Source organism: Phyllobates terribilis, unplaced genomic scaffold (assembly GCF_046119375.1).
Source record: "Phyllobates terribilis strain yellow unplaced genomic scaffold, ASM4611937v1 Scaffold_1__5_contigs__length_1240528914, whole genome shotgun sequence".
In the NCBI taxonomy this organism is placed as follows: Eukaryota; Metazoa; Chordata; class Amphibia; order Anura; family Dendrobatidae; genus Phyllobates; species Phyllobates terribilis.
This window is the reverse complement of record NW_027362761.1, coordinates 615008453-615034826: the sequence shown is the minus strand read 5'-3', so window position 1 is coordinate 615034826 and position 26374 is coordinate 615008453. Positions and strand designations below refer to the sequence as shown.

Genomic DNA, 26374 nt, shown 5'->3' with positions numbered 1-26374 from the left:
TACAGGTGAACACTCACCATTGAGACGTGCCATGCAGGAGGACAGAGGCTGCAGTCAGTGAGGGCTCACCAGTCTGGTGGGGAAAGCGTTCATTGGCCAGCGTCTCTCTGCCTGCATGATACACCGTCTTTTTGAAATCCCCAGTCCTGCCCTCTGCGCACCACTCTCTCCCCGACGCTGGGTGTCAGAATGGTTACCAGTGGAGGTGAGAGCAGCACCGTGCTGCTTGACCCCGGGCCACTTTCACTCCTGCCCGTAATCTTTACTGAGGGTCTCCATAACGGCTGTGTGGGCTGCTGCTATGGGCAGTATGCGCCTGCAAGGGCCCCTCTCCACCTCCGGGCCCCAGTGGAGTTGCGCCGGCTGTATGTCCGCCCGTTTTGGTGCCTGCTTACGGCTGCTCAAGGTCATTTTATTGAGCTCTGCAGCCACTATTCCATGATGTGACCAGTTTAACATGCTCAAGCTGCTGGAATGTCTTTAAACATCCAAATCATTTTATTTTTTTTATTTTTTTATTTTTCTTCCCCAAATTTGTTTTGGATTAGATGTGACCGTAAAATCTGACTGGGAACCAAATCGATTCAGCAAAAATTTAAAGTGTAAAGTGTTCGAACGCCCCCAACTGTCCTGAAAATACATCTACGACACTCTCAGGCCTCCCACAGTTTATTAATATTTGTAAAACACAGTGAATATAATTACAGTTTCTTTCCTTCATGAGTTCTCTGATGTAAAACAAGATTATATTTTTGTATAAAACGTTTCTCACACAGTGAACATGAATACGGCTTCTCTCCTGTGTGAATTTTCTCATGTGCCACAAGATTTGATTTTTCTGTAAAGCATTTCTCACAGTGTGAACATGAATATGGCTTCTCTCCTGTGTGAATTCTCTGGTGTTTAACGAGATTTGATTTATTTGTAAAACATTTCCTACATTCTGAACATGAATACAGATTCACCCCTGTGTGAATTCTCTGATGTGAAATAAGACTTCCTTTATCTGTAAAGCATTTCCCACATTCTGAACATGAATACGGCTTCTCCCCTATGTGAATTCTCTGATGCGTAATAAGACTCCCTTTATCTGTAAAGCATTTCCCACATTCTGAACATGAAAACAGCTTCTCCCCGGTGTGAATTCTCTGATGTCTAATAAAAATCCATTTATCTGTGAAGGTCTCCTCACATTCCGAACATGAAAATAGCATTTCTCCAGTATGAATTCTCTGATGTTTAATAAGATTATTTTTCTGTGTAAAGCATTTCCCACATACTGAACATGAAAATGGCTTCTCCCCTGTGTGAATTCTCTGATGTGAAATAAGACTCGCTTTAACTGTAAAGCATTTCCCACATTCTGAACATGAAAATGGCTTCACCCCTGTGTGAATTTTCTGATGTGAAATAAGCCTCCCTTTACGTGGAAAGCATTTCCCACATTCTGAACATGAAAATGGCTTCTCTCCTGTGTGAATTCTCTGATGTCTAATAAGACTCCCGTTATCTGTGAAGGACTTCTCACATTCTGAACATGAAAATGGCTTTTCTCCTGTGTGAATTCTCTCATGTATAACAAATTTTGATTTACTTGTAAAGCATTTCCCACATTCTGAACAGGAGTATGGCTTTTCTCCTTTGTGCTTTCTTTGTGTCTGAGCTGAGCTTTTAGTAAGTTGCTTGTCACACTGAAATCTTGTATCCACTTTGTCAGCTGGAGTTGTGGTAACAATGTGGGATTGCTCAGGAGAGGATTCCTCATGGTTAGGAGGATTATAAGAAGGTGAAGTGCTGTGAAGTCCAGGAGGTGCAGGAAGGGTGATGAGGTTTTCTCCATTAGAGTGCTTCCTGATATCTTCTTTTGTACAATTTAGTGATAAACCGTTATTCTCACAAGGATTTCCTATAAGAATGAAAGATAGAAAAAAATCACATCTAATCTACCACACAAAAGAGATATCGACATTTATTTCATGGAGCTCACAATGAAGACCCTCGTCAGTGAAAGTACCGGTAATAAGGAAGACAACTACATGCCATAACATTAACACAATGATGGGTAAAGTGAATAACACTTATAAACTGGTGACATTGGCACAAGTCAGGGGGGAGCAGAGATAAGAGAGGAAATAAATTGTTCTTAAAGGGAACCTGTCATCAGGATTTACCCCTTAATGTACCACCAGTGCCATTTCACTCTCGTAGCAAGCTTCCCATCATACTCTTAGTGTAGAAAAGTGTCCAAGCAATTAACAATGAAGTTTTAATATTTCGTTGCGGTCAGGAAATATTAATGTCAGGAAAATGTTCTTCCATATTTGCCTGACATAGATATTCACCCCCTCCCTTATTCCCCTCACCACTTGTCAGCACCAAGCTGTTCCCTTTGGCTCAGCACAAAAGTCCCAATTAACACACGCCTGAGAAATAGCTTACACAAACAAATGCTAGCCAAGGAGTGTTATAACTTCGTTAGGAAGCAAGCATCTTGTCCCTGAAAGACGCAGGAGGTAATTAAAATGCAGGCTTGCACTAATTTGCGTGTAACCGTGAGGCTGCTTCCCGAGCATCAAAGGAAAATTTGTAGCCACGCTGACTCCGAAACGAAATATAAAATATTGTAAGGTCCATGCGTCCGACATAACGGGACCTATATCTTTAGAGATAGAATCAACTAGGGAATGATTGGGATATTTTTCTGGCACCAAAAAACGCTACCTAGAGCTGTAGCACAAAAACACCAATATAGCAGACTGCAGCTATGCGATGTGTGGTCTCTAAATGAAGATAAAGACATAAGGGAAAAAATGGCGTCGTTTGCATGCTTCTGCGATCAACGAGCGATGAATAATTGCAGAAGTTAGCGTTTTTAATAAAAATGTACAGGCTGGAGACTGGCCCACATGATGTCACCACAGGGGGCGTGTGGCCAGATCTCCCTTTAGGTATAAAGAGAACTCATGGACATTACAGACTCACTTATTGCCAGGGGGGAATAAGAATTCTAAGCAACGGGTCCTGTTCAATAACAGCATAATCAAACTGGGGAGCCCCCCCTCCACCTATACTGAGTCGTCACAGCAAACTTTATAGTGTACGTTTCACCTTTTTATCCTGTTTATTTTATGTAACTGCTTATGTATTTTTAATGTCTCCTTTGTAACATACTTGTATAAATTTTTCTTAAACACTGCCTCCCTTTTGGATTAAATATAAAATTTAATAGTCCTGTTTCTTTTGTTCTGTAATCGTTCCCTTCCCCAAAGCCGTGTACGCTACCAAAACGCAGGTGTCCGGCCAGGCCTGCCTGTATTATATTTCAAACTCGGGCTAGTGGTGGCAGAGAATAATAATAATAATTGGGATATCGTGAAGCTGACAGTGATGAGTGACGGTACGGAGGGCGTAAACACGGATTCCATGCTTTGGAACCCAGAGGTGTGACGCCATACGCTCACTGGTCGCTTGCCGATATCCATGCAATGAGTAGTCTGGATAGTGTGCTCGCGATTCTGGACAAAATACTGACAGCGTGACGGCATGGTGAGATATCGCGTGATCTCCCCGGTGTCGTCGCTGTCTGGAATCTCTGACAATTGCCGTATGCAAATAAGATTGACTTGTCACAAAGGCGGCCCTACATCCACAAGTAGTCGACCTCGAGCCCCCGTAATAATGTCTACAGCACACCTAAGGGCATGATAGGAAACCTTAGAAAAAGACTGAAATAGCACTGAAGGCACATTAAGGGGGTAAATCCTAATTACAGTCTCACTTTAAAGAGGACTTGTCACTTGCTAGAAAACAAAAAATGGAGTTAAATACCTTGTAAAATCCTTGAGCTCTGCTAATTCTGCTCTTGTCTGTTCTGTGCTTACTCCATTACAGAGATATTCACATTTGTTCCTACTGGAGCGCACTATGCGAAATCTCTGCGTTCTTCAGTCATCTCTAGAGACAAGTGCTTTTTCCAGTCTTCCCAGATGCCGAGCTGTGATTAGCAACATCTGGGAGGGGTGAAAGCGAATGTCCCCAAAGAAGACTCTGAAGAAAGCCCAGCTGGACTGCAAAGTAGAGATGTCACATAGTGCACTCCAGAAGGAACAAATCTGAATATCTCTACAATATAGTGACGCAGTGCAAAACGGAAAACAGCGGAAGAATCAGGGGAGCTCAGGGCTTTATACAAGGTATTTAACTAAATTTTTGGAGCAAGTGACAAGTCCTCTTTAAAATTTGTGTTGGAAGCAGGAAAAATGGTCAAACGTATATCAAGGCAACTACCGGATTCTTCGGACTATAAGACGCACCGGCCCATAAGACGCACCTAGGTTTAAGAGGAGGAAAAATTTATGCAAAAAATGTGGTCATGATGCCCTGTTATGGGGGAGGGGGTCTGCTGCTGACACCGGTATTGGGGTAATGTCCCCCAATTCTGTTAATATCCTCCATCCTGGTATGTATGGCCCCTCCTTCCTGGTATACGTGGCCCCCATCCCCATCCTGGAATGCATGGCACCCCTTGATCCCCCATCCTGGTATACATGGTACCCATTGATCCCCCATCCTGGTATGCATGGCACCCCTTGATCCCCCATCCAGGTATTCATGGCACCCCTTTGATCTACCATCCTGGTATGCATGGCACCCCTCATCCCCATCCTAGTATTAATGGCACCCCTTGATCCCCCATCCTGGTATACATGGAACCCCTTGATCCCCCATCCTGGTATTCATAGCACCCCTTGATCCTCCATTCTGGTATGCATCCATTCAGGTATGCATGGCACCCCTTGATCCCCCATCCTGGTATGCATGGCACCCCTTGATCCCCCATCCTGGTATGCATGGTACCCCTTGATCCCCCATCCTGGTAATGCATGGTACCCCTTGATCCCCCATCCTGGTATGCATGGCACCCCTTGATCCCCCATCCAGGTATTCATGGCACCCCTTTGATCTACCTTCCTGGTATGCATGGCACCCCTCATCCCCATCCTAGTATTAATGGCACCCCTTGATCCCCCATCCTGGTATACATGGCACCCATTTATCCCCCATCCTGGTATACATGGAACCCCTTGATCCCCCATCCTGGTATTCATAGCACCCCTTGATCCTCCATTTTGGTATGTATCCATTCAGGTATGCATGGCACCCCTTGATCCCCCATCCTGGTATGCATGGCACCCCTTGATCCCCCATCCTGGTATGCATGGCACCCCTTGATCCCCCATCCTGGTATGTATGGCACCCCTTGATCCCCCATCCTGGTATGTATGGCACCCCTTGATCCCCATCCTGGTATGTATGGCAACCCTTGAGCCCCCATCACGCTGCCTACAAAAAACAAACAAAAAACAATCGTACTCGCCTCCTCTCTCCTCAAGCGCTGTCCCGCTCTTCTGCCAAGTTTCTCACTCTGTGAGCCGCTCATGGCGTCCCTGCCATGCGCCCTCACACAGTGTGATATGCTGTGCAGGAATAGTCACTGCTCCCCGCGCCGGGACTCTGAGCGTGGGGAGCAGTGACCATTCAGTCTCTTCAATAGCCGGCACACTGTACAACAGCGCGGCTCCAGCTGCGGCCGGCAGCCCGCTATTAAAGACCATGAATATTCACTACAACCCATGGGAGTGCCGGCTATTAAGGAAAATTAATATTCATTGCTCTCCACGCCCATTGGCGTGGGGAGCAGGGAATATTCATTTTCTTTAGTAGCGGGCACAGCGTAGGCTGCAGCAGGCGCCTTATTATCACCCATCCTGGTATGTATGGCACCCCTTGATCCCCCATCATGGTATGCATGGCACCCCTTGAGCACCCATCCTGGTATGTATGGCACCCTTAAATGGCGCCTTAAAGTCTGTGTGCGCCTTATTATTAGGAACTGCCAGGTTTCCTCCATCGGTTCACCTTTACAGGAGGCAAATGGAGGACACAAGGAAGGGAGTCTATATATGATAACCGTATAGTCACTTCTCAGTCTCAGGGTGGACGGTCGTTTTATCACTCAACTTGTGCAACTCATGAAGAGAATATAATTTAATAATAATAGAAGAATAAAGTTGATGAAGTTATGTAATAAGATGACAAATAAAACTCATCCCCCACAAAAACCTCCTCGTACAGCGAGGTCAGTAATGAGAAATAGAAGATGGCTCCTGGAATTCAACAATGAAAGAAAATTTTCCTGGTCTATATGTTATGATGTAACACCTCTGGAACGCTTCAACGGATTCCCCTGATTCTGAGATTGGTTTTTCGTGACATATTGTACTTCATGATAGTCATAAAATTTCTTCGATATCACTTGCGTTTATTTGTGAAAAAAATCAGAAATTTGGCGAAAATTTTGAAATTTTCGAAATTTGAATTTTAATGCCCTTAAATCAGAGCGATGTGTCACACAAAATAGTTAATAAATAACATTTCCCACATGTCTACTTTACATCAGCACAATTTTGTAACCAAAATTTTTTTTTATTAGGGAGCTATAAGGGTTAATAGTTGACCAGCGATTTCTCATTTTTACAACAAAATTTGCAAAACCATTTTTTTTAGGGACCACATCACATTTGAAGTGACTTTGAGGGGCCTTTATGACAGAAAATACCGAAAAGTGACACCATTCTAAAAACTACACCCCTCAAGGTGCTCAAAACCACATTCAAGAAGTTTATTAACCCTTCAGGTGCTTCACAGGAATTTTTGGAATGGGAAAGAAAAAAAATGAACATTTAACTTTTTTTACAAAAATGTTACTTTAGACCCAATTTTTTTTATTTTTGCAGGGGTAACAGGAAAAAATGGACCCCAAAATTTGTTGTGCAATTTCCCCTGAGCACGCAGATACCCCATATGTGGGGAAAACCACTGTTTGGGCGCACGGCAGGGCTCGGGAGGGAAGGAGCGCCATTTGAGTTTTTGAATGTAAAATTTGCTTGAATAATTAGCGGACGCCATGTTGCGTTTGGAGAGCCCCTGATGTGCCTAAACAGTGGAAACCCCCCACAAGTGACCCCATTTTGGAAACTAGACCCCTCAGGGAACTTATCTAGATGTGTGGTGAACACGCTTATCCCTCAGGTGCTTCACAGAAGTTTATAACATGAAGCCGTGAAAATAAAAAATAAAAATCAAACTTTTTCCACAAAAATGATCTTTTAGCCCCAATTTTTTTATTTTCACAAGGGTAAGAGGAGAAAATGGAACCTAAAAACTGTTGTGCAATTTCTCCTGAGTACGCCAATACCCCATATGTGGGGAAAATTCAGTGTTTGGGCGCACGTCAGGGTTCAGAAAGGAAGGAGCACTGTGTGACTTTTTGAACGCAAAATTGACTGGAATCAAGAGCGGACGCCATGTCGCATTTCGTGAGCCCCTGATGCACCTAAACAGTGGAAACCCCCCACAACTGACTCCATTTTGGAATGTAGACCCCTCAAGGATTTCATCAAGGGGTATAGTGTACATTTTGAACCCAGAGGTAAAACAGAATTTGATAACATTAGGTCATCATATTGAATAAGTTGTCATTAGTCGTGAGCGCAAGTGCTCGCTACTTGAGTTTGCATCGGGTACTCGGATATGCACCATGTATCACGGGTGCTCGAGTCCCTGCCCCGCATGTTTCACGGTTGTTAGACACCCAAAAAAACATGCAGGGATTGCTCGTGCATGGCAGGCGATCCCAGCAACGTTTTTTTTGGCCGCGAAGCATATGGGGCAGAGACTTGAGCATGTCACTCGAACACCCACGATATTCAGTGCATACACGAGCACCCGATGCAAACTCAAGTAGCGAGCACTTGCGCTCAACACTGGTCGCCATATCGTCATCATTTTTTTTCTTTACTTTTGAAAAAATCCCAACCCTAACCCCAACCCTAATCCTAACCGCAACCCCAACCCTAACCCTAGCCCAACCCTAACCCTAGAGTTTATTTTTTTACACCGCTCCTCGTGTGGTATAAGTGATTAGACGACTTTATTCTTCGGGTCGGTGCGATTACAGCGATACCAGAATCATATCGTGTTTTTATGACTGACAGCTGTCACACACTAAAAGACGTTTTTTTTTGCAAAGACTCATTTTTGCATCGCCATATTTTGAGAGCTATAATTTTTCCATATTTTGGCCGACAGAGTCATGTGACGGCTTGTTTTTTGCGGGATAAGTTGTTGTTTTTATTGGTACCATTTTCGTGCATGTGACATTTTTTAATCGCTTTCTATTCCAATTTTTGGGAGGCAGAATGAACAAAAACCAGCAATTCCGGAATTGTTTTTATGGGGGGGGTTTATGCCGCTCCGCGTGTGGTAAAATTGAGCTTTATTGTTCGGGTCACTACGTTTATAGCGGTACCGCATTTATATAGTTTTTTTATGTTTTGGCGCTTTTACACAATAAAAACTATTTTCTAGAAAAAAGTATTTTTTTGCATCGCTTTATTCTGAGAGCTATAACTTTTTTATTTTTCGGATGATGGAGCTGTATGGCGGCTTATTTTTTGCGGGACAAGACGTTTTCAGCGGTACCATTTTTATTTACATTCGTTTTTTTGATCGCGTGTTATTCCATTTTTTGTCTGGCGGTATGGTGATAAAGCATTGTTTTTTGCTTCGATTTTTATTTTTTACCGTGTTCACTCAAGGGGTTAACTAGCGGGACAGTTTTATAGATCAGGTCGTTGCGGACGCGGCGATACCAAATAGGTGTACTTTTATTGTTTTGTTTTGTATAATAAATAAATATTATGGGTTCAATATATTTTATTTTTTGGGGATTATTTTTTTCATTTTTTTTTTATATATTTACAATTTTTATTCACTTTCCTGCCCTTTCTTTTTTACTTTTACACATTGTCCCACTATGGGACTTTCACTTTTTGCAGCCTGATCGGCTGCATAGCATAGAGAGCAGCAGTTCTCTATGCCATCCAGACTGTCAGCGCTGCACACAGGGGAGACATTACTTTGGTCATGCACTGCGCAAGACCAAAGTAACGTCCTGCCTCCTGGTGACCCGGATGTTGTCATGACGGCATCGGGTCGTCATGACAACATCCAGAAGCCGCCTCAGACATCAATGGACGCCGGCAGGAGAGGTGAGTATAGTGATCACCTCCCCCCCGCAATGCTGCGATCGACCGCTCCTTGCACATAGCACCGGGTGTCAGCCGCGACAATCAGGCGATCGCCCCGGACCGCTTGTATGCGGGTCCATAGCTGGTCCATAAGTCCCAGGGCGCAGCTACATACTATTACTGACCTCGTTGGAAAAGGGTTAATAACCAGCAAAGGCTAGGCAGGCAGCTGTGGGCTTATATTAAGGAATACTAGGAAGGGGCTATGGATATTGGTCCTCTTCTGAGGCTAAAAGTATCAGTTCACAGCAGCCCCAGAAATGGCACATCCATAAGATACGCCAATTCTGGAGCTTTACCTCCGCTCTTCCCACTTGCCTTGGTGCGGTGGCAAGTGGTGTAATAGGGTTGGAGTTCATGTCAGCCTTGTATTGTCAGCTGACATGAAGCCCAGGTTAGTAATGGAGAAGCGTCTAAGACATCCCTATTACTAACCCCATAGTAAAATTGTAAGAAAAAACACCAAACACCCAGAATAATGTAATTTATTTGTAATAATGACACAATCCTTTATTTAAGATTCTTAATTAACCAAAAACAATTATATTTACCCAACACCTAATCCACTGAAGCCCATGTCTCCTGTAACAAAAATGAAATAATAAAGCAACATAATACTCACCTGTCCGATGTGATGAAATAATCCAGACTGTCCCAAACCGATCGGATCATTGATAGAACAGTCACTGACTTGATTGCTCTATCTGGCAGCCGGCGATACACTGACAGAAGCATCATAACTCATTGTATAGCGCTGAGCTGCTGGGAGAGAGGTCACTTGAGTTCATCAGCTGATGAACTCTTATGGCCTCACAGCATTAGCGCTGCATGATCCCGCAGCGCTGTGACCGGCGTTAACTATGTTACTGCAGATCAAAGACCCAGTGTGACAGCGCGGGAAACTACTAGTGTTCGGGGCCCGTTCGGGTTGGTGTTCGGGTGTCCGAACACAAACTTTTTTGATGTTCGGGTTTAGTCGGCGAACCCAAACATCAAAACATTTGCTCATCTCTAGTAAACACTTCTTTTGTTTCTGTTTTGGGTTTTGTCTGTTGTCCAGCCATGCTTCTATTTTGCATGCATACCAACTTGATTCCAGTTTAGCTTTAGGTTTCTGCATTGAGTGCAGGTAAGGGTGTGGCCACCTTTTATTTCAGCTGGATATCACATACATAAAGCTTCTCACTAGCTGTGTGTCCATGTTTGGGACCTGGTGCTGCTCAGCACTAATTCACACAGGATGTTACTATGACGCAGGGTAAGGTTTTAGGTTATGTGCACAGTGTGTGTTTTTGATGCGCTTTCGTGGTATTTTTTTCCACGCGGAAAAGCACCAAAAACGCTAGGTAATCAGTGTGCCAGGTACTGCAATGACAATCCTGAAGTGCTGTGCACATGATCAGGAATTTTCCTGTCAGGATTGTCATTGCGATTAAATCTGCAGCATGTCAATTCTTCTTAGCGTTTCTGCAGCGTTTTACACCCACAGACTTGAATTAAGTCAGTTAAATCTGCATCAAAAACGAAGGTATAAAAATATTTGCGGATTTGCTGCGGATGTTTGCTGCGTATCTGACTGACTCAATTCAAGTCAATGAGTCAAGTATGCCGCAAAAAGAATGGTACCCGGGCCGGGGAAGAAGACTACTCTTCCCATCTTCCGACCGCCGCTCCCGCTGATAACAACGAGAGCAGGCGCGGCTGAGGAGAGAAGTAGTCTCATCAGCCAGCGTCTGTATGCGGTGTTAAAAAAAAAAAAAACAAAAAAAAAAAAAAAAAAAAACAAGCAAAAATCTATTTTAAAATAAAAACACCTTTAATACTCACCTGTCCACCGTCCTCACGATGTCCCCGGGCGGCCAGATCACCCGGCGATACACTGACAGGAGTGTGATCGTTCCCGACAGTGTACATCGCTACGCTGCCCGGACTCAGTTCAACTGAGTTCATCAGCTGGAGATCAGTTGAGAGCTCCGGGACCTCATTTACGGCATCGGTGTTGCGTGGAAAATTTCACCGTGAGACACTGGGATTACGTCATGACGGCAGATAGGTGAGGGACTTAGTTGTTTTTTATTTTTTTACAGGAGACGAGGGAATCGGGGATTGGGAGTTAGGGGAGTATACTTTTTATTTTTTATAAATTATTAAAACCACGTGGAATTTTATTTAAATAAAATACTTTATTCTGGCTGTGTCTTTATTGAAAAACCGTTAAAACCCTTTACATTGTGGTTAGTAATGGGGACGTCTTATAGATTTCTCTCCATTACTAACCTGGGCTTCAATACAAGGCTGACATGAACCCCAACCTTATTACCCCACTCGCTACCGCTAAACAGCAGTGGGAAAAGCGGAGGCTAAGCGCCAGATTTGGCGCATCCTGTGGATGCGCCATTTCTGCGGCTGCTGAGAGCTGATACTATTAGCCATGGAGGGGGCTAGTATCCATGGACCCTTCCCTGGCTATTAATATCAGCCCGCAGCTGTCTGGTTAGACTTTATAGGGGGACACTACATCAATTTTTTTCTGGAGTCCCCCAGTAATCTAGATAACAGCTGTGGGCTGTCAATAGCCAGGGAACATTTTTTAGCAAATGGCCCCTTCCCCAGCTACTAAAAATAGCAGCTCTCACCTGCCCCAGAAATTACATGAATGGGAATGCAATGAGATTGGGTTTAGCTGACAACTAGCTCTTTTGTTTGGTGATGAAAAGGTGTCAATCAGACCCTTTCATTACTAACCCTAAATAAAGTAAAGAGTTAGAAAAAAACACACACACAAAATAAAATACTTTGAAAATACAACAGACACATTATTCAAATCATTTAAATTAACCAATATACTCACCCCAGGTCTGACGGTAATCCAAGGGTTTTTAGAGATGCCCCAAGTTTCTTTTTTCAAATATCTTTATTTTAGCTTCAAAAAGCATTGATTGATATACAAAACCGCATAAAAAACGCATCAAATTTGCGTCAAAAAGCACATTTTTTTTGCAGTGTTTTTCCTGCCAAGAGATGCAGAAACCTTAATGAATTTGCTGCACTAAAATCCTGAACGTGCGCACATAGCCTTAATATTAGAGGTTAGGACCATCCTGAACTTGGGTATACCTTGACGTTGCTGGGATGGCTTCTACGCATTTTTTGATCAAAAACTGTGTTTACTAATTACCCAATGTTATAATGTTATTTATATGCACTGTTAGTTATTTATTTACAGCAGGGTATTTATTTTGTTTCTGTTTTGACTTTTGTCTGTTTTCAGGCCAGTGTGAACATGCTTCTATTTTGCATGCAGTTCCATTTTTTGGGGGGTTTGGCTTAAGTTGCTATATCAGGCAGCGTCGCCCTCCACACCTCGCCTGAGCTCAGGTCACAGTTTGCTGTTAGCATCTAGTTCTCAGTTTGTAAAGCACATATTAATATTCATGCTATCCAAGTGTAAAGGACATATTGATACTCATGCTATAGCAACTCCATTTTGTCTGCTTGCTTTAAAATCATGTTATTATACTCCTTGCATAACATATATTCTTTCCTTCTTTTCTCATGCAACTTTCTCACACTAACCTTTTCTCACAAGAACATTCTGTGAGACACCCTGCTCCCGTTATCTGACTAGTCTGAGTAAATTTCCAGCGTGCTTCGAACTAACGATAATATGACCATATATGTGTTTCCGCAATAATTGCACTAACATTGGCTCAAGCCTGTAGTACTGTAGTACGGCTGTAGATGATTGGTTATCGATATACTCAAAACAATATAAAATGCTAAGTAGAAATAAACGAGATTAGAGATTCCTGAATCCTCCCATACAGAGCATTGACTCAGTCTGGTTTTCTGTTGGATTGCACAATCAACATAATAATTTGACACTCACTTGGTCAACCGTGAAGGGACGTTGGTGCCCTCCCTCAACAGCTTGGTGCAGTGACTTGGATCCCTAACCAGGGACGCCCCACCATCTCTGGACGTCCACAAATAGAGACTTGCCTTCAGCCTCCCCCACTGGAATGGAGACTGATCATCCCCCCAAAAAAGCCACGGTAAGTGCACGAGTTCTTTACTAGTGATACTGACCGTTTGGGGTGGTTTCCACGTGGTGTGTGGTTGTTTGCAGTGTCTCCGGACGTCTTGGTTGGATATAGTCAAAGGTGAGACTATAAGGGGTGTAGTCCCATTAGGGGTCTGATATTGATAACTTTCAAAGCAGTATCACCTCGGATTGACAAGTGAATATTGTGTGAATCTTCCTCAACTTCTGACAAAGATCCTTAGGAGACTGAACATTGTTAGTTTCAGTCGCGGCAGGTGATCGAAGATTGGGTAGGACACGCATACAGATATACATATATCTAGTGTCCGGAGAGCTGCGGACGAGAGTTCTCCTCCTTTCATCTGGCTGTTTGACACTCCCCCGATGGGAGGGGGTGAAGTAAAGTCAGTGGAACAGCTGGGAGGTCTGGCCGGACTCGTGCTGTGCACAAAATTAAGGATCTTTGTTGGTTGAGAGGTGGCAGTAGTGATTAATCAATGTTTCCGTTGAGCAGAAAGAAATTGTCTCCCCTGCAGGAGGGAGAGGATGTGATGAATATCATAGTCAGACGAGAAGGGAAAAGATCATTTAAGAATGCACCAAAAGTGTTTAAGGTGTTAAATTTTCCCGTGGAGGGGAGACTTCAGCCAGCGTTGTGGGACGAAGGAATCCATCAGAACAGGGGAAGATTAGTTGACTGTGGATTGTTGGAAGACGCTGAAAAGTTCAGAAAAGTTGCACATGAGATTTGTGATGAAGGGTATGTTGAAATAGAAGGAAGGAAATATGTAGAGAAAACTAAAAGAGGAATGTCATTGTGTGGGTGGTACCCGGGTGGGTAGATTACAGTATGAGATAGATAAATGGCTTGTTGGAAAGTGCATACATGTGAAAAAAAGGCTGCGCTGAGTTTGTCGAAAGAAGGGAAAAAGTATGTGCAGAAACTTAAACAGTTAACTAAAATATGCGAGCTACCAGATAAGGGCTGGTTAATTATGAAGAAGAAAAAAGGCAAGTTAGAAGATAAAGGATTGTTACAAATAGCTATGGCTTGGTACAGAACAGCAGAGAATTTGTCAATGGAGGAAGAAAATACAGACAATAAGGGAAAGATGCCATGTTATGTGTATTACAAAGCTACTGCTCTCCAGTCACCGCCCGATAATGGTGGACGGGGGGGGGTGGATCTGTACTAATTACAGTCAGCAGATTATTGTGTTGCATGTCACGTGCCCCGTCCAGGAAGCCCACCCCTCACTACTACCCAAGCCACTCCTAGTGCCCCCATCCTCATCTGTTATACCTATGTCCGCCCAAAGTTCCAACCCTTCCTGCAGCGGCCATGTTGCTACACCCATTGCATCACCTCCGGCCTCTGACCAGATGTCCCTTTGGTGGCGGCTATCTTGGCACACACTTCCTGTAGTGTGTTTCCTTCTGGTGGCGGCCATCTTGGCACACCCGGAATACAGGCAGCAATACACACTACACCCGGAATGTGTATGATGAAGATCATCATGTCAGTATGTTATACAAAAGGTGGGACCAAAATATGATCCCCTGGATGCACCCAGGTCACAACACCTGCTTACAGAAACAATTCAAAACACCATATCATATGCATCACAGCTTCATGCGGTCCCAACCCTAGCCCTGACATTTATTTCCATCGGTATATTTGCCTAATCAGTTTGCAAAGAACATGTCTAGCTGTCTGCTGCCGTGGCAGCTGGACAACTCTGAGGTAGTACTATTACAATACGTGGATGACCTTCTTTTGTGTGCCCCCACGGAGCAAATGTCCATCAGGGCCACTGTTAGCCTCCTCAAGCATCTAGCAAAACTGAATTGTCGAGTCTCAGCCTCGAAACTTCAGTTTTGCCTCGATCAAGTGGTTTTCTTGGGCCACTGCCTTGCTCGGGGTGCCGGACGTCTCACAGAGGAGGGGAAGACGGCCGTCTGCCTGCTATCATTTCCAGGGGATCCCATGGAGCTGCAAGGATTCCTCAGACTGTGCACAAATTGCAGACAATGGATCCCAGACGCCTCACGTCTAATGCAACCCCTATATGATGCATTAAAGGAAGACACTCTGGCTGATGTGGACAGCGGGGACCGCCAGGAGCAGCTGCAACAAGCCTTTGAGCAGCTAGAGTCAGGGATGATGATGGCCCCTGCTCTTGGAGACCCGGACTGTGCTCGGCCTTTCCATTTGTGTGTCTCTGAGACGGGAGGGCATGCAGCCGGAGTGTTCACGCGGAGACACTGTACAAAGCAGCGCCCAGTCGGTTATTACTCAGCGCATCTGGACCCGGTAGCCAGGGCCTCCCCCAGCTGTCTACGAGCAGTTCATGCCACACAGCAGTTACTTGAAAAGACGGCGGACATCATCCTTGGACATGAGACTCACATTTATGCTCCACACGATATTGCGGCTGTTTTGGCTTTACAGCAACCTAAACATCTGTCCACACAGAGACACCTGCGGCTGCAGTGTTCGTTGATTTTGCCAGAAAATGTGAGATTACATCGGTGCACCACCATCGGCCCAGCCACCCTGCTGCCAGCGCCTGAAGGAGAGGGGAAAGAGGCTCCACCGCATGATTGTCTGGAACAAATTACTGCGGAGTCAACTCCACTTGTTTTAGTGGCGGAAGTACCCTTGGATGATCCAGAACTTACGTTATATACGGATGGATCCAGATATGTTGACACCTCTGTCAGGTTTCATACTGGATATGCTGTCACAACTGAAGATACATTGGTAGGGGCTGCAACCTTACCACAGCCAAGAAGCTGGTCTCTGAAGTTGTTTGCCGATATGGAGTCCCAGAAGTTATCGAAAGTGATCAAGGACCAGCCTTTTCCTCATGCGTGTATCAAGAAATACTTACCATGATCGGATCAACAGTGGCGTTACATACTCCTTACCATCCACAGTCAAGTGGCAAGGTGGAGAGATTGAATGGCACACTGAAAAGGCAATTAACCAAAATGATGCAGGAGACTATGGCCCAGTAGACTTAGCTCCTTCCCATTGCACTATATCACATACGCACCACACCCTTGGGGAAACACAAACTGTCACCCTATGAGATACTATTTGGGTCACAACCAGCTATAGCTAGATTTACCCCACAACAATTATCAGAAGAAACAGATCATGTTCTGCAATATGTGATTCAGCTTGCCAAAGCTTTAACTAACACCCATGCGTTAGTATCATCTTCTATTCCAGATCCAGCTGATGCAGAAGGTTGTCATACCCTCAAGCCCGGAGATTAGGTGTATGTGAACAAGCATGTTCGGAAACACGGACTAGAACCATTGTATGACGGACCATACCAAGTGCTCCTGACAACCCCAATAGCAGTAAAACAGGAATTTTCTGAATATAAGCCTAGTGATCCAACATGTGGCAATCCGGATGTTGGATATTGTAGCCCCTGGGACAAATGTCTTCATGGTGTATGTGATCAAATAACACCGTTTTTATCGATTTGGTACATAAATTAGTATTACAGCACTCTGCTTTATGGGACCTGCCATCTGCCAGATATTGAGTCTGTGGGAATAATGCGTATAAATGGCTCGCAGTCGGAGTAGGGGGGGCTTGTACGTTGGCCCGGCTAACTCCAGCCACTTATCTTATTCCCCATAGTAAGTAGATTTGAGAGCCATCCCTCTTCATACCATCTATAAACGTGCTAAGGACAACACCCCACGCCCATCAGGAAGACCTCATTTAGTACAAATGAGTATACCCAATAAGATAGCCAGTGCTGTCTTCCTCTACCCTATGGTAACACAAATGTGGGACAAATTAATGGAAGTCACTGACTACTTAGATGACCAAATTTGGAGTATATTGGAAGTAATTAATACTACTGTTGCGGTGCAGAATCAACTTATCATAGTGGCCAATCAACATACTTTAGTGCTGGACTATTTGACAGCAGCTCAAGGAGGGATGTGTCAGGTTATAGGCCCAGCCTGTTGTCACTATATTGACCCCGACTCTACCATACGGTTAAAGACTAAAATAGTAGACATTAGGAAACTCAGGGAAGAGTATAATAAACATAATGAATTGACCAAAGACAGTTGGTCGTCTGATACATTCTCCTTTTTAAATCCTGCTAATTGGTTTAAAGGGATTGGTGGATGGATTGCTGGAATATTACAAGGAGTGTTGCATATTGCTGCTTGCATCTTGTTAATATATGTTTTACTAAAACTAGTCTTTTATTGTATCCCATTTTGCATGAGGAAAACCTGCCAGTCATCAGAGAGCAAGGAGGATGCTGCCAACCGACATCCAGTGCTACTATACACGGACCTCCCAGATGTAACCAGCATTGAGGACCTGGACGACAAGGGAAGGATGACCTTTACCCCCATGCCCCAACCAACCTCACGTCTGAAGATCGGAGCTTTATGATTATGTCAACAAGCAAGGGGGGATGGACATGCCGCGACAGCCTCGATTGGTAACAACTGCACTAATTGAGTGAAGACCAATGTCCCTCAGGCTCAAAGCATGATCCTGGGAAAGCACCTCTATTGTTGATAATAAGGAGATTTTTGTGTACTCATCGTAAAATCTCTTTCTCTTGGCCTCTAATTGGGGGACACAGGACCATGGGTGTTATGCTGCTGTCCACTAGGAGGCGACACTATGCATAATCTGAAAAAGATTAACCGTGGCTCCTCCTCTGCAGTATACACCGCTGGACGGCGTCAGTCTTCTCCAGTTTTGTGCAAAACCATTAGGAGGATCATAACATGGATAACATAATTAATCCTATAAGAAGGCAACTATGTACGAGCTCAAATAAAGACAATATGAGAACTCAACATAACAACGGCCCGGAACGGGCAACAGGGTGGGAGCTGTGTCCCCCAATTAGAGGCTAAGAGAAAGAGATTTTACGGTGAGTACACAAAAATCTCCTTTACTCTGTCGCCTCACTGGGGGACACGGGACCATGGGACGTCCCAAACCAGTCCCTGGGTGGGAAGCAATGGACGAATATTGTGTAGACAGGCCCCTAGAATTGGGGCACTGCTGCCTGCAGAACACATCTATCCAGGCTCGCGTCTGCTGAGGACTGGGTATGAACTCTGTAGTGTTTGGTAAACGTGTGTAGGCTAGTCCAGGTGGCTGCCTTACACCCTTGTTGTGCCGAAGCCTGGTGCCGAATGGCCCAGGAGGCCCCTACCGCACGTGTAGAGTGTGCCGTAATTCCTCCTGGAAGAGGAGAATTTTTGAGGCGGTAGGCCTCTTGTATGGTGGATTTGATCCACCTGGCAAGGGTAGCTTTGGAAGGTGGCAGACCCCTGCGGCCGCCTTCCAGAAGAAGGAAAAGAGAATCAGACTTCCGGAAGGGCGCAGTCCTAGACACATAGATACACAATGCCCTGACAAGGTCAAGCGTATGCAGGGCCTTCTGCACTCTATGAACCGGGACCGGACAGAGGGATGGCAGTGAAATTTCCTCAATGTTGTCAACAGCAGGTTGAGGTCGCACGTTTCTAGTGGTCATCTGTAGGGGAGAACCAATCGGGAAACCCCCTGAAGAAATGTCCTTACTTGCGGCTTGTTAGCAATGCACTTCTGAAAAAGCACTGAGAGAGTTGACACCTGGCTCTTAAGGGAGACCAGGGACAGTCTGGCCTCCAGACCCGATTGGAGAAACCCAAGTACCCTGGGGAGGGAATAAGGGAATGGAGTCTGGCCACGAGATTCGCACCAGGTAAAGAAGGCTTTCCAGGTACGATAATAAATCTTAGCAGAGGTTGGCTTCCGTGCCCTGATCATGGTTAGAACCCAGGTCCCAATGACCACGCCGTCAAATTGAGTGCCCCTGGGTTCTGGTGGTAGAACAGACCTTGTAACAGAAGATCCGGGCGGTCGGGGAGACGCCAGGGGACGTCTGCTGTGAGCTGTACGATATCGGCGTACCATGTACGTCTGGGCCAGTCCGATGCGATTAGGATGGTTGGAACTCCCTCTTGCTTGATCTTCCTCACCACTCAGGGGGAGAGGTGGAAAAATGTACAGGAGCTGGAATTGGGTCCAGTCCTGAACCAGGGCGTCCGCTCCTAGCGCCCGTGGGTTGTGTGTTCTGGCCATGAAGTTGGAGACCTTGGCATTGAAGTGGGATGCCATTAGGTCCACGTCCGGAGTCCCCCAGCGATTGCAGATCTGGCGAAAAATTTTGGGATGGAGAGACCACTCTACCGAGTCCATTGCTTGACGGCTGAGGAAGTCTGCTTCCCAGCTGTCCACACCCGGAATGTGGACCGCAGAGAGAACCGAACCTGTGTCTTCCGCCCAGGGGAGAATGTGTGTCACTTCTCGCATCGCCTGGGCACTGCGGGTTCCCCCATGGTGATTCACATATGCTACAGCCGTGGCATTGTCAAACTGTACTCTGATGTGAGAGGCTGCCAGTAAGTGATGGAAGGCTCTCAACGCCAGGAGGATGGCACGAATTTCCAAGATGTTGATGGGCATGGTTGCTTCCTGGGGACCACTTGCCCCGTGCTCTGTGGTGTAAGTGCACTGCACCCCAACCCGTCAGGCTCGCGTCGGTGGTCAGAACCTTCCATTGACCCGTGAGAAAGGATTTCCCCTTTGTTAGTGAGGCTGGCTTGAGCCACCAGTGCAGGGACCTCCTGGTTGATGACGTCAGCTGGACCTCCCTGTCGAGAGAAAAAAAGGGGTTCCTGTCCCATGACTTGAGGATGGCTAGTTGGAGAGGCCTGAGGTGAAGCTGGGCAAATGGGACCGCTTCTATTGCCGCCATCATCCTGTCGAGGACTCTCATGGCAAACCAGAGAGATCGAGGGGGTTTGCTGAGGAGGGTGCAAACTCCTAGACAGAGAAGCAGTGCCTTGTCCTCAGGAAGGAGCACAAGACCCCTGAAAGTGTTGAATAGCATTCCCAGGAAGGTCAGAGACTGACTCGGGGTTGGTGATGACTTTTGTAGGTTGACTAACCAGCCCAGGCGACTCAGTGTCGGTCGTGATTGAGAAGCTGAGCTCGCAGTCCTTGAAAGTAGGAGCCTTGATAAGGAGATCGCCCAGGTATGGAACGACTACTATGCTTCTGGAGTGCAGGACGTCCATGGTGGCTGCCATGACTTTGGTAAACCCTCTGGGAGTCGTGGCGAGTCCGAACGGGAGAGCCACTAACTGGTAGTGGTCCTGGTCGATTGCGACCCTGAGAAATCTCTGATGGGCGGATGCAATTGGTATGCGTGTTGTATGTCTATGGAGGCGAGAAATTCTCCCTTCTCCATGGACTCAATGATGGACCGAAGGGACTCCATGCGGAAGTGACGTACCCGTACATATTTGTTGAGCTGTTTTAGGTCCAGTATGGGCCATACGCCGCCTCCTTTCTTGGGGACTACGAATAGATTGAAGTAGAACCCTTGGGTTGGAAGTGAACTCTATCTTGTATCCCAAAGACACTAGTTCCCTGACCCACCTGTCTTCTTTAATAGGCAGCCAGACTTTATGAAAGAGCAAAAGTCGGCCGCCTATGGGTGGGGTGTCTTCCGGAGTCCGTGAGTCATGATGAGGAGGAAATCTGAGATTTTCGTCCTTTGGACTTTGACTGGCCTGCTTTTGACTGCCAGGTCTTGTCCGACTTTTGCGTCGACCGCGAGTTGTCCCAGCGTGGGGAGCGGTTGCTATTTTGTACTAGACGCGAGACGGACCAGCCCGAAGAGTTCCGAAATGATCGGAATCGAGTTTGGTTATGCTTCCTGTAAGTGCGTTTGGGTTTCAGTTGGGGGAGAGAGGTACTCATACCCCCGGTGGCGTTGGATATAATCATGTTCAACCACTGAGGTACGGGAGGTGCGTGAGGGACTTCCTTGAGGCTACGTCTGCTTTCCATTCCCGCAGCCAGAGGATACGCCGAATCGTGATGGCGTTTGATGCTATCCCCGCTGCACCCCTTGCTGAATCCAGATCTGCATGAAGCATGTAATCTACTACAACTGCTATTTGAACCACTTGGTCCGACAGCTCAGGAGCAAATGCTTGGAGGCCAGCTTGTAAATTTTTGGGGCCAAGCCAGGATGGCCTTGGCAGCCCCAAACTGAAGCGAACGCGGGAGCCAGGGAGGCCCCTGCGGCCTTGAAAATTGAACGAGCCTTGCGTTCCACCTGCCGGTCTGCTGCATCCCTGAGGGTTGAGCTATCTGGCAGTGAAAGGGGTGACTGTGGTGCTAGCCTCGAGACTGGGGGATCCACTTTGGGTGGATCAGTCCATTCCTTGGTGACCTCCTGTGGGAAGGGGTACCGCGCCTCCAGATATTTGTGATTTAAGGATCAATTTAAACTGTGGGTGGTCAAAGAGATCTTAGGCGGCTTCAGAGCTCCTTCGAAGGAAATGTTCTGGTGCCTCCGGTGGGCGGATCAGAAATGTCCAGCACCCGATGGATGGACGAGATTACGTCCTCAACTAGCGCTGTATTGCTAGGGGGGATTGGGATCAGGGACCCTTCAGTTTCCTTGTCAGAGTCGGAATCACAGATGTCTTCCGAATCCTGTGTATCGCTAAGGCGTCTCCTGCTGGATGAACCGGGGCGGAGGCCTTCTCTGGTCAGGGATCGCTGCGGAGATCTGCATCATCTGTCCCTGGTAGGGGACGGTCTAAATGACCTGGAATTACGGTGTCTCTCCCTAGAAGGGGATGACCGTGTGTTATGGGATGCCGCAGATGAACGTGACCTGTGGGTCCGCTTGCGTCCTGACCTAGACATGGATGTGCCCGGGTCGTCATGTCCCTGAGTCGAGCTCTCCCTTTGCCGGGTAGCCTGAGTCGAGCTCTCCCTTTGCTGGGTAGCGTTCATAGCCGAGGCATGACGCTGCAGAGCCTGAGGCAATGTGGAGGTTAGGTTATCTATAGACTGCGTCATAGATTGCGACATCTGAGTGACCCATTCCTGAGTGGCATTAGACCCGAAGCATTGGCAGAGGCTTCTTGGTGCTCTGGCACAGTAGTCTGGATGCAGTCCTGGTAGTACGGGTACGTGCTGCCACTGGGGAGAGTATTACTGCAGGCTGTACAGAGTGCATAATAGCAGTCCTGCCTGGTTCTCTTGGACCTTGAGTCCGGCATAGTGCACAGGGTGGCTATGCAGAGGGCCCTACAATGCAGAGGAGCTTATAAGAAATAATGGATTCACAGCCGAGGAGGAACTCCAGCTATGATCTTACCCCACCAGTGTGTCCCTAGGTCCAGCGCCGAAGATCCACAGTCCTGTGCCTCCCCGGAGACTGGCAGGCCTGGTCTGTATCTGCCGACCGGCAACTGCAGGGTTAATTCTTTATCCTGCAGCAGATAATGGCCATAGGAGTAAAGTTTAAAGAAGAAGGGGGGCGGAGAGCTGAAAAGGGCGGCAGTTGCTGTGTGAAATCGCGCCCTTTCAGTCTGGATCCGCCCCCTCTTTGACACTGTAGAGTGTCATATTTGTCATCCGGGGGGCGGGGCGGGAGGCGGAGAGGAGGTGGCGGCTTCGGCTAGACAGAAGCCGCGGTCTAAATTAGATACCTGATGCCCAAAGGGGCTCCAGGCCAGCGCGGAAGTCCGGGAGGGGGCCGAATCTGAACCGGACCCCCCGGATTTAAAGGCAGGATAGCGGTGGGAGTATAAGCGGAAGGGGGGCCCTGAGAAGAGTCCCCCTGAGGCACCATAGAGCTGGGCGCAGGGAGGCCTGTGCCTGTGTTGTGCCATGCCTGCCTGTCCAGGCTCTACCTGAGGCGTTTCAACCTAATGCCCCCAGAGGAGGATTAGGGAGGGTGCTGCTGTCACCATCAGGGGGCTTTATCCTCGCCTCGACCTCAACCCAGAAACCAAAAGGAATTGGGGAAGGAGGGGATCTCGACTTCGAACCAGCACCCGAGGGGCTGGGGAAGGAGCGACATGGGGAATAGCCATCTCAACTTCAACTGTGCACCCCGTAATAGGGGGCAGAGGAAGGAGCCATGCTGGGAGTCTCGCAGGAGACCCACTTTTCTTCATCTGTAATCCTGTCGAGAAAACGGAGTAAAAGCTTTAGGTGTGCCTCCTATGCGACACTAAGCAAAAACTGGAGAAGGCTGATGCTGTCCAGGGGTGTATACTGCAGAGGAGGAGCCACGGTTAATCTTTTTCAGATTATCCACAGTGTCGCCTCCTAGTGGACAGCAGCATAACACCCATGGTCCTGTGTCCCCCAATGAGGCGACAGAGAAAACATAATTTTTAGGGGGGAATGTAAAGGACATATTAATATTCATGCTATCCAAGTGTAAAGGACATATTGATACTCATGCTATAGCAACTCCATTTTGTCTGCTTGCTTTAAAATCATGTTATTATACTCCTTGAATAATATACATTCTTTCCTTCATTTCTCATGCAACTTTCTCACACTAACCTTTTCTCACAAGAACATTCTGTGAGACATCCTGCTCCCGTTATCTGACTAGTCTGAGCCAGGATGGGTAACCTTGTAAATTTCCAGCGTGCTTCGAACTAACAATAATATGACCATATATGTGTTTCCGTAATAATTGCACTAACATTGGCTCAGGCCTGTAGTACTGTAGTACGGCTGTAGATGATTGGTTATCGATATACTCAAAACAATATAAAATGCTAAGTAGAAATAAATGAGATTAGAGATTCCTGAATCCTCCCATACAGAGCATTGCCTCCGTCTGGTTTTCTGTTGGATTGCGCAATCATCATAATAATTTGACACTCACTTGGTCAACCGTGAAGGGACGTTGGTGCCCTCCCTCAACAAGTTAAGGTGTTTTGTAGTTTATCCCTCCTGTTATCTCTCGGCTTGTCTGCTCGTTTATCCTGATCTCTCTGCTCCCGACCTCGGCTACGAATTCTGAACCTGTGCAGCCTGCCCTGACCCCGGACCGTCTGACTACGCTTCTACCTCACCCACCTGTACCCTGTACCCGAGTCTCTGACCCTCCGGTCAGCTGCCGCAGTCCCGGGACTGCCCTGGAGTGGTACCTGGTGTCTACCGGCAGCCCAGCCTATCCACCATCAGAGGCTCTAGTGAATACCGGTAGACACTTAGTCACGCCCCTCCAGAATAAGACCGGCCTGTGGGGTCCGCTCCCGCCAGCGTTACACCCCTTTAAGAGATTAATATGATGCAATTTAGTAATAAAACATTTCCCACATCATGAACATGATTTCAGCTTCGTTCTTCTGTGACTTTTTCATGTGTAACAAGACTTAACTGTAAAGCATTTCCCACATTGTGAACAGGAGTACGGCTTCTCTCCTGTGTGACGTCTTTCATCTACAACTAGAGTTGACTTTTGTGGAAAACATTTCCCCCATTATCGGCCTTACAGACACATTTTTTTTACTGATTTTTAAATTATTTATTTTTTTATTTTTCCTCCTCACATTTCTGGAGTCATAATGTTATTGGTCACTAAGCTGTGCAGCTCTTCTGCTATTCACCCTATAAATGTAAGGAAATACTGACAACTGGGTGTTACCATTGTTCCCCCACATTGTCCAATCAGTGCTGAGTGTCAGAAGTGTGGGGACACATGTATGGAGAACGGTAACACCCGGTTATCATGCAATTCATAAATGTCGGAGGAACGGCCGGGAATCTGAGCAGCAGTTTCTTTCTTTGGTAACAATTCTTGTCGGAGAATAATTTCATCCTATTTATTGGTGGTATGTGTTTTCAGAACATGGATGAGGACGTCTTCTCACCTTCTTTTGGGAATTTATGTATTTTGTCATTGGAAAGAGAATTATTTATTCACGTTAGAGGCTCAGATGGGGGGACGATTTCTAGACGTCATTTTGTTTGTCTGGAGAGACCGTGAGTGAAGATTCTTCTAAAGGGACGTTCCCAAAATCACAATGTGCTCTTATAATAAAGTACACCCTGGTTATTGTGAATATAACCCCTGTATAACATCTGGCCTGTTCAGCACACATCGCCCCTGAGTATGCCCCCCGGGGTCTATATACCCAGCAGAGGCCACTGGAGCCAATATATAGAGAGGAGCCACATGTTATATGCCGGGGGGCAACGGGACTCCAATGAAGGGGTAGAACCATCTCAAGGAGGATCACAAGGAAATGGACAGCATGTGACTTAAATATGAGTGTCTGAGCAAAGGGTCTGAATACTTATGACCATGTGATATTTCAGTTTTTCTTTTTTAATAAATTTGCAAACATTTCTGCATTTCTGTTTTTTTCAGTCAAGATGGGGTGCACAGTGCACTTTAATGAGAAAAAAAATGAACATTTTTAGAATTTACCAAATGGCTGCAATGAAACAAAGAGTGAAAAATTTAAAGGGGTCTGAATACTTTCCGTACCCACTGTATGTGCTTCCTCAATCATTAAGAGGAGGTGTGAAGGCGGCCCCATTATTCATCGGTGCACAGCCGGACTCTACAGGAGCAGCCGCGCCATCACCGGACGCTTCTGCTGTGATGTCGACAGCGGATAAAGCTTCACTGCACCGGAGACTCCACATGATATCACACACCGGTCATCATCATCACCATCACACGCCGGTCATCATCACACGCCCGTCATTATTACATACCTGTGGAAACATCTACAGGAATCTCCTCCTTCCCGTCACTCACACACGGCTGATCCTCCCTCGTCATCGCTTCTTTTTCTGTCTCGTCCTCCTCTTTATTCTTAGTCGGATCTTCCTCCTGATATATCAGATGTAACAATCAGCACAATACAAGAAACCACCAAAATCTGTGACATCTATGACCTCGATCACAAATGTCCCCCCATATACAGATCCGGTACAGGGCTCAGAACCATCTACCTGATGATCCTCCGGGATGTTGTGATTCTCCTCTGGACAGTCCTGGGAATACAGAGGATGGGGACATCTCTCTGTTGGATTTCTCCTCCTGGATCCATCTGTAGGAAACACACAGTGACGGAACAGATTGTGTCATGTGATGATGAGATGATGGGAGTAGTAGTAGGTGACCACAGAATAGACATGACAGTCTCCCTCCTCACCCTGCTGATCGGCCCATATTGCGGTCGCCTCTTGTGCTCCATGTATAACTGCAACCTTAATATCAATCAGATCTTCACCCTAAAAAGAACAATGTAAGATGAGCTCAGGTCCCATCAC

The 26374-nt window shown here is 46.3% G+C and overlaps 1 protein-coding gene across 1 annotated transcript in view; it reads right to left on the bottom strand.

Annotated features, from left to right (window-relative positions):
* Positions 1-660: 660 nt before the first annotated feature.
* Positions 661-26374, bottom strand: part of LOC141153454 (uncharacterized) — a 34185-nt gene continuing 8471 nt past the window's right edge. The window contains exons 3-6 of the mRNA XM_073638293.1: positions 26257-26335; positions 26054-26151; positions 25814-25931; positions 661-1906 (exon numbers count right to left, since the gene is read on the bottom strand). Of these exons, the coding sequence (XP_073494394.1) occupies positions 702-1906; positions 25814-25931; positions 26054-26151; positions 26257-26335 (1500 nt within the window). The 3' untranslated portion in view covers positions 661-701. The remainder of the gene's footprint in view (positions 1907-25813; positions 25932-26053; positions 26152-26256; positions 26336-26374) is intronic.